Source organism: Pungitius pungitius, chromosome 9 (assembly GCF_949316345.1).
Source record: "Pungitius pungitius chromosome 9, fPunPun2.1, whole genome shotgun sequence".
In the NCBI taxonomy this organism is placed as follows: Eukaryota; Metazoa; Chordata; class Actinopteri; order Perciformes; family Gasterosteidae; genus Pungitius; species Pungitius pungitius.
Genome location: NC_084908.1, coordinates 6,233,001 through 6,247,046, shown reverse-complemented (window position 1 = coordinate 6,247,046; position 14,046 = coordinate 6,233,001). Strand labels below are relative to the sequence as shown.

General features: G+C 49.6%; 1 protein-coding gene across 4 annotated transcripts in view; it reads right to left on the bottom strand.

Annotated features, from left to right (window-relative positions):
- Positions 1 to 14,046, bottom strand: part of sh3pxd2aa (SH3 and PX domains 2Aa) — a 63,716-nt gene that overhangs the window by 37,075 nt on the left and 12,595 nt on the right. For all 4 annotated transcript variants that reach the window (XM_037472366.2, XM_037472367.2, XM_037472364.2 and 1 more), the window contains exons 3-5: positions 9,215 to 9,290; positions 8,025 to 8,101; positions 2,226 to 2,317 (exon numbers count right to left, since the gene is read on the bottom strand). In XM_037472366.2, coding sequence (XP_037328263.2) covers positions 2,226 to 2,317; positions 8,025 to 8,101; positions 9,215 to 9,290 — 245 coding nt within the window. The remainder of the gene's footprint in view (positions 1 to 2,225; positions 2,318 to 8,024; positions 8,102 to 9,214; positions 9,291 to 14,046) is intronic.

Sequence of the window (14,046 nt, the reverse complement as noted above, 5' to 3'; positions counted from 1 at the left end):
ATGGGTGATGAAGATACTCCCCTGTGGTTCATTTTCATTTAACACATGCATTATGGGTAGGAAATAGCTTTGAGCCGAGTGGAGACCTCTAAGGTGGGCTCCTTTTAGTGCAACAGAGTAGGCCTGCAGGGATCCATCTGAAGCTAACTGGAGAACAGTAGCTGAGAACCTCCCATCACAGGTGGGCGGGGTCGTTAATCAAGACACCCCCATTTTGAGAAGGTCTGCAAACCGATATGTGAACGGAAGCCGCTTTGTTCCACCAGCGTTTTTCCATCATTGGGAGTTTTATCATTCTAACTAACTGAAGGAAGCGCTATCAAGTCGCCCAAAGTTGAACTTCTGTGTTAAAGCTGCATTCTCTACCCTCCACTCACTGGGCGTGTCTCCCCCCGGTTGTCACTGTCCATCTATGAGGAAATGACTCAAATTCTCAATGCACCGTGTGAGGACACCAACATGTCCCCTCTGTTCTTTGGTTGTACAGAACAACACAATGGCAACGTAACTGCCGGTCCACAAACTGAGGAGACGCCTGCTTCTTAATACAGTCTATGTAGACATTCAACAACACGAAGGTTGATGTTATCCCACCTGAAGTAAACCGTCTATAGACACCCCAGTGTGACAGATAGAAATACACAAAGTGAATGAAGCTCATCTACTTCACACCTGGTGGGTGTGTTTCTGGGGACCCACGGAGCCATAAATCAGCACAGAGCACCGTGAGGGGGGAGGGGGGCGGGGCTTCAGGGCTCTGCTGTTAATGACGGCACAGTGAAAGTACTGCATTCAAAAGTGTACTTTCTGATACAGACATATTCAATTCAATTCAATTCATTTTATTTTATTTTGTATAGCCCAAAATCGCAAATTACAAATTTGCCTCAGAGGGCTTTACAGTCTGTACACATGCAACATCCTCTGTCCCGAAACCCTCACATCGGCACAGGAAAAACTCCCCAAAATATGAGCAAAATATTATCAGTGGAGCATGCTGGACAATTTCATCTACTATTTGAATTATGTTTTCTGAGTGAAATCTGAATGTAGTAGGAAAGGAGGTAAGAGGGACTGGACGAGATGCAGGTCGGGAGGACAGGAGAGGAGAGACACCGGGGGCATCAGAAACATTTGTAACCTTCAGCTGTTGTGTCACTTGAATTTATGAGGCAACGAATGAGAGCAGAGAGACGCCCTTGTGATTCTGTGCAGAGAAAAACAGTGAATCCTGCCCGACTTCTTTGCTCACACACTGTCAGCAGACAAATTCAAGCACACAAAGAACTCACAGCGCCCAGTGCCAACAGGAGCACAAGTGCAAACGTGCCATACGGACCGTGGCGGTCTGGAGAGGAGAGTGTGTTCTCTCATTACACCCCCCCAAAGGAGCAATCTCCTGCCTCCTTCACTCGGCTGCAGGTTTTAATGGACTTGGAGAGAGAGAGATGATTTGGGAATAGACAGAGAGCTGATGAGCTTCTCCATTGCACAATCATACTGTATTTTGGAGTAGGGCTGCTTTATGGTGCCCCGTTTATACATTGTGTGAACAATAATTAGGCCACTTGTACTTTTGTTCTCATGTTCTCATTGAACAGTGCTTCGGTCAATCAAAAATGCAGGGGAGCAAACTATTTGTGGACCACAGTGACAACGTTAAACGCCAAAATACATGGATTGAAGATAATTATTATTGCACTAAGTGTCATTAACAATAAATTGACTTTGGAGCAACTGAAGAAACATGTCACGCAGAAACAACGGGTTCAAACTCAACCATGGAAAGGTCAACCGAATGAATGGAGTTTGAAAGTATTCAGGACAGCTCCATCCATCACGCAGGACGACATGGCACATGGCAAAGTGTATTCATATCAGCTCAGGGCAACCATTGAAGCTAACGGTCACACCACACCAGGCCAAGTGGTAGCAAAACCTCATAGTCGGGTGAATATCATAAACACTCATAAATTCTACTTTACATTATTTTGGGAGAACCTAAGTTAGTTATTATTTTGCTTTGATTGCTACACATCCACCCGATGACGACAGCTGTAATATTCTTCTCTTTCTCCAAAAGAAGATGTCAAAACCCATTTCAGAGGCATATTTTTGGAGTGACAGGCAGAAGTTGCCATCATCAGTGAAACTGCAGCAGGACAGTAAAGACGGCATGTGAGGGTGTGCTTGCTGTTTCTCTGTGTACACTACGTGACACTTACTCCACTGGGGGGTTGACGTCCTCGGCCTTTGTCTCAAAGAAGCGCAGCACCTCCTCACTCTGAGAGATCTGAGGGGGGAGTCTCACCAGCGCCTAAGGAGAGAAACAACGGGAATTAAAGACCGGCTGATTGTTCTTTTCTTTACTTTTTTACCTGACACGCCAACTTCACAAACTTTTCTTGTAGGCCGATACTGAGTGGGTCCCGTGGCTATGACCCTTCCTAAAGCAGGCAAGCCATACTGTTCCCTAATGTGTGCAGACACACTCAAATGAGATGTTTTGCTGCCTCTCCCTGCTGCTAGTGTGGCTCTGTGCCATCGGGGTCGAGAACTACATCGGATCATTTGTCCCCAGCTGTCCACACCTCACCGATGTGAGCCAGCACCTCAGCGAGCGGCTGATCGGATCCCAATGTGAGCGACATCCGATCTCGGAGTGTACAGAATGGACAGCTACACTGAGAAAGACAAGTGGAACCACGGCTCCTGAACAAATGGAAGAGCTTTTGTCTGTTTCGTGTAGCGAGACGTTTGGTTAAAAACTAGGTCAGCCTTCTTCTTCTCTGATCGTGGCACCCATGAATATTAACAAACTGTAGCAGAGTGCGGAGTAACACGCGGACACTGGCAGCTTGAATATAAGTTTCTTTATTTTGCTCGCAGTGCTCGAGGTTGCACACTCCTCGTTCACTCGTCGTTTGCTCGCCGTTCACTCGTCGGTTGCTCGTGCGTGCTCCAGAGTTCCCGGCTTTTTCTTTCCAGATCTGTTTACTGGTTTTAAGCACAGGGGACAATTAGTTGATACATCCCAGCTGTGCTCATCACCTGCCGGCACCGTTCCCTGCACCCCTCCTCCCAGCTCTCCTCCCCGCCCCGCAGCTGAGCTAATCACACCCCACCACCACATACCCCCACCGCCCGACTTAGGCCGGGGAGCCGTCCGGCCGAACCAACTCCCCCCCCCCCCCCCCTCCTCCTCCTCCTTCTCTGGAGGGCGGGAGAGGAAGTCGGCCACGACCATCCGCGTCCCGGGCCTATGGATCACCTTGAAGTTAAAAGGCTGTAAAGCTAGATACCACCGAGTGATCCGGGCGTTGGTATCCTTCATGCGGTGGAGCCACTGCAGCGGGGCGTGATCCGAGCAGAGGGTGAATGAGCGTCCCAGGAGGTAGTACCGCAGGGAGTCGACCGCCCACCGGATGGCCAGGCACTCCTTCTCTACGGTGCTGTACCTGGCCTCTCTCTCCGATAACTTCCGGCTGATGTAGAGGACTGGGCGGTCCACCCCCTGCACCTGCTGGGACAAAACGGCCCCCAGCCCTCTGCTCGACGCATCAGTCTGCAAGACAAAAGGGAGAGAAAAGTCAGGTGTATGGAGGAGAGGTTCCCCGCAGAGAGCTTGTTTTACCCCCTCAACCGCCCACTGGCACCGCTCGGTCCACTGGACCGGATCTGGGGCACCTTTCCGGGTCAGGTCAGTCAAGGGGCTGGTCAGTTCCGCAAAGCCCGGGATGAACCTCCTGTAGTACCCGGCCAGCCCCAGGAACTGCCTCACCTCTTTTTTTGTCTTAGGACGCGGGCAGGCCGCAATAGCCGCGGTCTTGTCTACCTGAGGGCGCACCTGCCCGCCCCCCAAGTGGTACCCCAGATACCGTACCTCCCTCCGCCCAACTGCACACTTCCCCGGGTTGGCGGTGAGCCCGGCCTGCCTCAGGGATTCCAGCACCGCGCCCACCTGCCGCACATGCTCCGCCCAGGTGGTGCTGTGGATGATCACATCATCCAGGTAGGCGGCAGCATATGCAGCATGCGGGCGAAGCACCCGGTCCATGAGGCGTTGGAAGGTGGCCGGGGCCCCGAACAACCCAAAGGGAAGCATGGCGAATTGGTATAACCCAAACGGAGTGGAGAAGGCCGTCTTTTCCTTGGACTCTGGTGACAAGGGAATCTGCCAGTAGCCCTTGGTTAAATCCAGTGTCGTAAAAAAACGTGCGGTGCCCAGTCGGTCCAGGAGTTCGTCGACCCGGGGCATCGGGTAGGCATCGAAACGTGACACGTCATTCACCCTGCGATAGTCCACACAGAACCGCACAGACCCATCCTTCTTAGCGACCAAGACGATGGGGCTGCACCAGGCGCTGTTGGACTCCTCTATTACCCCCATCTCCAGCATTGCCGCTAATTCCCGCTGAACCACTTTTCTCTTGTGTTCAGGCAACCGGTAGGGCCGTGTTCGCACTGTCACGCCCGGGGACGTCTCAATGTGGTGCGCTATGAGGTCCGTGCGACCTGGCAGGAGAGAGAACACATCATTAAACTGACTTTGCAACTGGGCTAAGTCCGTTTTCTGGGCCGCAGAGAGATGGGCCTCGAAGTGGAGCCGGGTCGGATCGGTGGACTTAGAAACCTCGGGCCCCAGCTCCTCTCTCTCAGCTACTGCGGACACCAGCGAAACGGACTCCGCCTCTCTCCATTGTTTGAGGAGGTTGAGGTGGTAGATCTGTGTAGCTCCGCCCCTGTCAGATCGCACCACCTCATAGTCGACGTCCCCCACCCGCCGTGTGACCTCGAAGGGCCCTTGCCACCTGGCGAGGAGTTTTGAGCTGGAGGAAGGAAGCAATACAAGAACTTTTTCTCCCGGTGTAAATTGTCTCAGCTTTGCTCCTCTGTTGTACAGCCGTTGTTGACGCTCCTGGGCCTCGAGCAAATTCTCACGTGACAACTCACCCAGTGTGTGGAGTTTGGCTTGCAGGTCCAGGACGTATTGAATCTCGTTCTTACTGGTGCTCGGACCCTCCTCCCAGTGTTCTTTAAGCAGGTCGAGCACCCCCCGGGGTTTCCTGCCAAACAGCAGCTCAAAGGGAGAAAATCCCGTGGAGGCCTGAGGCACCTCCCGCACTGCAAACAACAGAGGATCAAGCCATTTATCCCAATGACGTTCATCGTCGTGAATGAACTTACGAATCATGGATTTTAAGGTTTTGTTCAGCCGCTCCACCAGCCCGTCGGTCTGGGGGTGATAGACGCTGGTCCGAACAGACTTAACTCCCAGTAATTCGTAAAGTTCCCGCAGTGTACGTGACATGAACGAGGTGCCCTGGTCCGTTAGAATCTCTTTCGGGATTCCAACGCGGGAGATGACCTGAAACAGTGCCTGCGCAACACTCCTCGCGGAGATGTTGCGCAACGGCACTGCCTCGGGATATCGCGTTGCGTAATCCACCAGAACTAGCACAAAGCGATATCCCCGTGCACTCCGGTGAAACGGCCCGATAAGGTCCATCCCTAAGCGCTCGAACGGCACCTCCACCAACGGGAGCGGTCGCAGCGGCGCTCTCGGAATGGCCGGCTGGTTCACTAGCTGACACTGCGGGCAGGACGCGCACCATCGGCGCACATCCGCCCAAATGCCTGGCCAGTAAAAGCGGGCCCTTATCCGGTCCATAGTTTTGTCACTACCCATGTGGCCCGCCATCGGGTTATAGTGAGCCGCCTGGAAAATTATTTCCCGACGGCTTTTTGGTATTACCAACTGGGTGTTCTCCTGACCTGTACGAGTGTCACGACTCACTCTGTATAACCTGTCCCTGATCAATGAAAAGTGCGGGTATGATAATGCGGTGTCAGGGCGCACCATGTGACCATCAATACGTATCACCTGGTCGAAGGCCGAGCGTAGAGTATCATCACGAGACTGTTCCAGTGGAAAATCTTCCATGGAGCGTAATTCGGGAGCCCGCGGGGTCTCCGTGGGAGGCTCCGTTGGTTCCCCGTCCCTGTCTGCAGTGTCGGATAACCTCGCGTCACCACTGAGCACCGCACACATCCCGCATGTCCCTGCTGCTCGTGACCGCACCCCCGCGCACTGCCCCGCTAACTTATGAAACCCTGCCCAGTCTGTCCCCAAGATTAGGGGGTGCGTAAGGCGGGAGCTAACCGCAACCTTAATCTTATGCTTTTTACCCCCACACCTAATCTCTACCGGTACCACTGGGTAGTCGTGAATATCCCCATGCACACACTTAATACATACCCGCGATGCCTCCACCAATGCCCCGGGTCGAACCAGCCTCTGGTGGATCATGGACTGCGTGCAGCCCGAATCCACCATCGCCTGGTATGTACCCCCCTGGATCCTTACCGGAACGCAGTACGTCGCTCCCGGGCCGGGGGAGGGTGTTGGAGGTCCGGCAACCCTCACCGTCTGGCCCACCTCCATCAGGGGGCACTCCCGCCGGTAGTGCCCGGGCTGCCCGCACCTCCAACACTCCTGCCCTGGCGGTTGAGGCGCTCTCGGTGGGTCGGGAAGAGTGCCGGGTCCGGTCGGTTCCCCACGGTCGCCCCCCCTGGTCCGGGCTGGTGATCGCGGCGTCGGCAGGGGCCACGCCGCGGCCGGCTGCTGGGTCCTCCTTCGCGGCGTGGGGACTGGGGGTGGTGACGCGGCCGGGCGTCCGCCGTCGCCCCGTCCGCCGGGGTGAGCCGCCAGGTGGTCCTCTGCTAGGGTGACAGCCGCCTCCAGCGTCGCCGGGCGGTGGTAGCGGACCCACGACGAGGTCCGTGGCGGCAGGCCCTGCAGGAATTGCTCTACCACCACCTTCTCCACCACCGCCGGTGCTCCGCCCGCGCCCTCCGGCTGCAGCCACCTGTTGGCCGCGTCCTTGAGCTGCTGGGCGAAGGCAAACGGGCGGTCCCCTGGCCCCAGCTTCGCCTCCCGGAAGCGCCTCCGGTGGTCCTCGGGGGAGAGCCCCAGCCGGTCAACGATGGCCCTCTTCACCCCGTCGTAGTCGTGCCGCGCCCCCGGTGGCAGACCAAGCGCCGCCGTCTGCGCCTCCCCGGACAGTAGTGGCAGTAGGCGGATCGCCCACTCGTCCGCCGGCCACCCGCACGCCCCCGCCATCGCCTCGAACATTTCGAGGTAGGACTGCACCTCGTCTGCCGGCGTCATTCTGTGCAGCACCACCCCCGCGTAGGCCGAGGGAGCCGCCGCCGGCGGCGCCGCACCTGGCCGGGTCGCCAACTGCTCCAGCACCTGGGTCTGCCGGTCCGCCTGGGCCTGGAGCGCCCCCATAAAGTGCCGGTTGGCCTCCGCCTGCTCCCGCTGCATCGCGGCGATTTCGCCCAGCATCCGCCCGAGCGCGACCGCCGGCTGCGCCATCCCCTCCGCGTGGTGATCGCTGGGTTCCATCCGCTAGTTGGGCGCCACTGTAGCAGAGTGCGGAGTAACACGCGGACACTGGCAGCTTGAATATAAGTTTCTTTATTTTGCTCGCAGTGCTCGAGGTTGCACACTCCTCGCACACTCCTCGTTCACTCGTCGTTTGCTCGCCGTTCACTCGTCGGTTGCTCGTGCGTGCTCCAGAGTTCCCGGCTTTTTCTTTCCAGATCTGTTTACTGGTTTTAAGCACAGGGGACAATTAGTTGATACATCCCAGCTGTGCTCATCACCTGCCGGCACCGTTCCCTGCACCCCTCCTCCCAGCTCTCCTCCCCGCCCCGCAGCTGAGCTAATCACACCCCACCACCACACAAACCCTTTAACCATAGAAGGGAAAATTCCCATAATTTCCACACCAAGTCCAGTGTCAGAGCTCGCCACACATGAGATGGCTCAGAATAGCTCAGATATACAGCTCTTCTCTTCGAGGGAACTTTTCCACATTTACTACTGTGGCCGAAGTCTCAAGTGTGCCATGTATGTGAAACGACCTTGGACCCCCTCACAGACGGAGTGAGGGGCGGAAGGGATTCCCCAGAGTCAGATGGGGAAATGAAAGATGTTTGTAGTAAGATCTCTTTACCCTGCAGTAGTCGTCAATGAAACGCAGCCGCTTCATGGCCACGTCTCGCACATGACTCCTCCGAAACAGGATTTTTCCTGGAGGAGAAAAAAAAAAGGAATTCAGAATGAGTTGGGGGGAGGAAAGTTTTGAAAAGACCAGTGTGATGGGTGGAGGAAGAGGAGAAAACAGCCAACAAAGAGAGTTGAATAAATAACAACATGCATCTTGTCCCAGTTGTGGAGTTGATCCTGTTTGAAGTAGTACCCCAACCGAGCAATAGATGTCAGGAATGTTCGCTGGGGATCCTTCACGTCCGTCACAATTGAAAATTCTTATCCTGCTCAATTGAGCATAGAGTCATCATAACTTCTAAAAACCTGCTTTTAAAACAGAGAAGCCGGACATGACTCCTAATAGACAATAATGCCTCACAAAAATCAAAGATTTGTTTTGAAACGTTTTTTGAAAAGTCAAATCCAAATATCAGTTACAGGATTATTTGGTTTAAAAATCTACATTTAAAATTAACACCATTTAAGAACTAGAATAGACCATTTCAGAATAGCATGACCAGATGTTACCTTTTGAGACGGACAGAGACAGAGAGACACAGAGACAGAAGGAGGGAGTGAGAGCATTTGCAGGAGATGCTCGGACCATGTGTTGGCTCAAACACAGTGTTTACTAAAATAAACAGATAACAGAAAGGAGCATGTCACCCCCAGATGAATGGACAGAAATCTGCATGAACACACGGGAGGCCGCAGATGCCCACGCAGCCTGAAGAGCATGAACCACCACAAACCCTCATCGTTCACTGCCACGCGGCAGGTCGCCATGAGCCTGAATGTCAGCCGACGACTTCCAGCAGGAGGGAGACAAACATGTGGGGCATGACTAGAGGACTAGGAGGACACACACTGTATCAAGCTAATCAAATGCATCCATAACCCCAGAAACACACGCACAATACTACGTGTCCTTAAAACAAAAGAATGAAAATCATGGACATACCACCGTGCCAACACGGCTGAGATTTGAAAGTCACAGAGAGGGCCTAGTCAGCAGTGTCGCACACACACAGACACACACATGCAACGCAGGCCGGCATCAGTAACCAGCTCATATTGACCCCCCACAAGTGCCAGCCATACATTATTAATATGGGAGCCTGTTTGGATAACTGGAGAACAGGAGCAGGCTATTACCTGGCAGAAATGGGATGATCCTCTTCTTGGGGTCTTTCTGCCCTCCCTCAATTGGGAACTTGTCAAGAATCTGCATCTAGAGGAACAAGAGGGGAGAGATTTAATGGTGTGAGACAATAAGGTGGATATCAATCACATTTCTCATGAATAAAGAATAGAGCAGCAGGAGCCAGACGGGAGATTGCCCACGACGCCAGCCACGATCTCCCCAGCCTTCAAAAGTAGGAATGTTAGCAATTAGATGGACTATCCGTTAATTTAACAAATGTAGATATTTTAAATGAGTCATTGTGGGTGGAGGTACGGCCTAGCATCAGTAGCTAGCTTAGCTGCAGTGACTGCACTCTGAACAAAGCTCAAGTGACTTGTGTAAGCTAACCAGTGGCTAGCTAGCCTGCTAATAATACAAAGGCCGATCACCTAGACTAGTCAAACATGTTAGCACCAAGCTACCACGTGCTACTGCTACTCAGACACACAACGAGTCGGGTTTACCTACTGGGGTTATTCACTGCCGTGGCGTTGCTTACTGGCAATACTTTTACAAAAAAAAGGAAATAACTTGTTACTGCCCAACACGGCCTCTTTACAGAACCAGGCTAACATTAGCTCCTTTGTTTGACTGTTAATAGTTAACAGTTGTGTGAATCTATCTAGCACATTAGCTTCATACTCAAAATGACATTGTAGCAGATTATTTACTCTCAAACAGAAAACAATAGTTTAGGTTTATTACATAGGTAAAGTGTGTAAACCATTAATACTTTCTTCAGCCCTCTTATTATGCATGTAAACCCCCACAAAGAAGCACCCCTCAGCTTCCCAAGTTGAGTTGAAGGAGCTACAATGAATTCATGAACCACAGCAACACTAACCAATGCGTGCTGACAATGGAGCTGGAGGGGTAAGCAGAAAGAAGGAGGATAAGGTAAGATGGAGGGAAAGAAAAGGAGAGAGAAGGTAGAGACAAAGCAGGTGGAGAGAGATATACAGCAGAGGTCATGGGCAGATGACTGTGTCAGCCATATTGTGTTCACCCCGTCTCACCCTTCAAATGAATCATTCACGAGAGGGATTAGATAGATAGTAAAAAGCAAAGCAGAGACGTACTGTACAGCAATGCAGCAAACCCTTTCCCACGTGGGGGGGGGGAGAGGAGGATTCTCTGTGTTTGATGGCAGGAGAAGTCCCTCAGGGACTAAGTGGGCTTAGAGACGTGTGGTCCGACATGGGGATTTCTAACGTCAGGGTGCCCTAACACGGGCAGTTAAACTATTGATAAAAATCTTGTTTGTGCAATGTATCCAGGTGATTTAACAGTGTTACAGTAAGCGTTAGCTCCTTACCTTTCGAGACCAATAAGGTTCTAATTATGAAAGTTAAAATTGTCTTCACCAGTGTCATTAAGAGGACGCTAACGCCGGTGAATTCGCAGTGCGCTAGTAGTGCCCTAAACTGGTTGTCATTGTAAACATTGTTTTTTCGGAGATTAAACATTGGTTAGAGAATCAACATATCCGGGACCCCAATTTTGGCCTTTCGCAATAAGACATACCACTTCAACCCCTTCAATTAGTGCAATAAAAGCTCTTTCATCATGGATCTGCATTGCACGATTGTTCTTAATACTTTCCGTTATCAAAGTAACTTTCCTATAGTAATTAGACATGCAAATCTTTATATATATATTCATGATATTTGACATGTAGATTTGTTGACATGTATGAATTAACATTACTTTAGTTTAAAAAAAAAAGAAACAACTGGAAACAGCGTCAAATTTCCCATGCTTGGGTTAGGGCAATACTAGCTTTTGCTGCCCGAGATAGGGCCCCTTTAACACACACACACACACACACACAAAAAGGTGTGTGAATTAGGTTTAGGGTTCAGACAAGTACAGTCCATTTATCATTTACATGCGATGGCAGAGTGGTTGTTATACTATGCATGGGAGTGTGTAGGTTCCGGAATACCAATGCCCCACTAAAATGGAGCCAAATCCAGGTCAAAAGTTTTGACCTTTTGAAAAACAAATGTGAACTGTTTTGATATTGAACATTGAAAAAGGTCTATATGCCATGCATTAATGTATATACCCTTTACGTTGAAAACGATTTTGAATATTTTTAGTACCGGTACTTCATTAAAAAAATCACGCAATCGGAGCACACTCAGTGTTCGGTGAAAACACGCAAAAGCATGTGTCACACGGGGAAACCGTGAGAGATGGCAGCCTGTAGCTGTGTTTTCTTGACAACAACTTTACTAAGGATCAAGCAAGTGCAATGCAAGACAAAGCAAGACAGCAAATACGTTACTGAATAGTCCAGCAAAAATATATAGATGCAAAATAACCTACAATTTCACTCATGTAGGTCTATGTGATCATGAGGTCAGAATTAACACACAATTGTACCAAATAATACACACTCGATGCAATTTTCATAGTAGTTTTTCGATAAAGGGGAGAAATTGCGTCCATCTTTAATGTACCAAACCCACGTAGCTTTACAGACAATAGGCCTATATAGCCATGTATAATCAATGCTATGATTTTACCATGTTGTTTTCATTAATATCTACCTTACAGATGTTTTATTTATTACTATCATAGATAAATAATCCAGTATCGTACTTATGGTATCGTATCGTAAGTAAATTTATATTTAAATGTATATTATGTATATTTTGGCAGATATAGTATCAAAGTCATAAATTTGGTATCGTGACAACCCTAATATGCTTGTATGTATTCAAAAATATTTTTGGGTCAGATATAATTTGGATTATTATTATCTAATTTTTGGGAAAAAAAATTCTCATTAATTTATTTAAATCTTACTTTATACTTTACAAATATTTTTTTGTATTCGCTGTATTATATTTTTCGGTTGGAGATTTTATATTTTGATTCGTTTCAAATCAAGTCTTTTTTTTTACTTACGGTTCTTTTATATTCACATAATGGCGTTTGACTCTGATGTGGCTTACGGCCAGGACATCAACTGAGAGAGGCACGGCATCATGGCATTATTCAATTATTCAAAAAAAATATAGAACTTATTCAAAACTATACTCAACGCCAAAACACTTTTCGTCCACTTATTTGTATTCTGAATACATTGTTGTATTTTTCTTGTATGTTCAAGACCAAAACGTAAACTTTTGTCTGTCAAATGATCCAAACTTTTGACCTGGTTTTGGCTCTATACACTAGGGCTTGACATGTCAGCTCTGGCTCATGATCAGTCCACGGAAGGGGTGACAAACTAGGCCAAAGAAATTCCCCTTTACTGATGCTACTGACAGTATTCCAAGAGGAAGCCCGCTCAGGTGCCGCAGCCTACGACTGCTCTTTTACAGGAATATCTATTATCTATTTTCTATGACAAACGAAGAATCCCGGTAGTAATATAAGTAAAATGCAATATGGGATGTGGAAAGAGAAAGACAAAAAGAAAGAAAGAAAAAAAATATTCATGCCAAACCACAGCTCCACTTCCCAGACTTCTCTGTCTCCTTGGTAACCGCCACAGAGTGTGCAGAGACGTGATTGGATGCTGCTGCACAGCTCTGGACCACTGGTGTACATGTTGGAATCAGGTAAAAGAAGAAAAAAAAAAAAGGAAGAGGGTTTTCTCATGACGTAATGTTTACTCTCCTACTGTAAAGCCTCAGGCACATCCGGGCTTCAAATGACGCCTTTTGCTTTTAACAGTGGATTGAAATCTTAGGAAATGCAAATCCTAGCCAAATGAAATAATACCGGCAAAATGGAAATGAAATAATACCGTTTCACATTTGAGAAAAGGGCAGAGAATGTGAGCCCTGTTGTATCAGAACTCATTAATCACTGAGTCGTTGAGCATGTGTTTTGGTCACTTTGACCTATTTGCTAACTGGCCTCCACACATTTTGAAGGGAGTCATGTGATGTGAATCAATACGGAATTATCCATGGAGATATGTTTGCTTCTTTCCAGAACCAGAAACGCAGGAGAAGTGGAGCCAGAGGAAGACGTCACGTCAGGGTTGTACTAACGGCTACTTGTTTACACTATATGGGCTAAGAATAGAGACTCCATACAAGGAGCTTGGCATAAACCTGGTGGGGGGGAGGGCACCATACAATTATTGTGCGCTGCATTGATGCCTCACTTCCTGTTGGGGGCCATGTGCCTGGGAGGGTTTATCCCGGGCTTCACAGTAGTGGAACAGAAATAAACACACAGGCGTACAACCTCTGCACAACTCATGACTGGCACAGCAAGACAGCCATTTGATCTGCAGTCCATTGCCATGGCGACTTGGTGATAGTGAGGAAGGCAAGAGACACGGCCTGCTTGTTCTCTTTGCTGATCTTAGGGAATGACTGCTCTGCTTGTATCTTGTATGGAAGATTTAAACATGTGTCCCTCACTTTTACCTCCCCCTCACCCATCGTGAGGAAATAGCTCATTCTCAACAAGCATTAGCACTCAGTAGCATTCAGTTTAAGAGAGACAGATGTCTCAGATGGGCTTGAGGCGGGGTGTCCTTATTTTACAGCCACAACACTTTTGCCTCCATATAAAATTGTGCCATGATGGCTCCAGATCTAGACAAATCTCTGTTGATGTTGGCACATTATATTTGGATGGAACATGATATCCTGCATGCTTCAACACAGTGAATGCATGCGTCCTTGTAGCCTCCATCCTTGTAGCCTCCAGCTTTCAGCAGCCTTTGAGGTAGACCTGGGCTGGTCCTCCAACAACTGTATGTGCTGAACCAAAAGGTCTCTGACATGGGACGGTCTGTCCTACGGGGGCACTTCCTGCTTGCGTCATC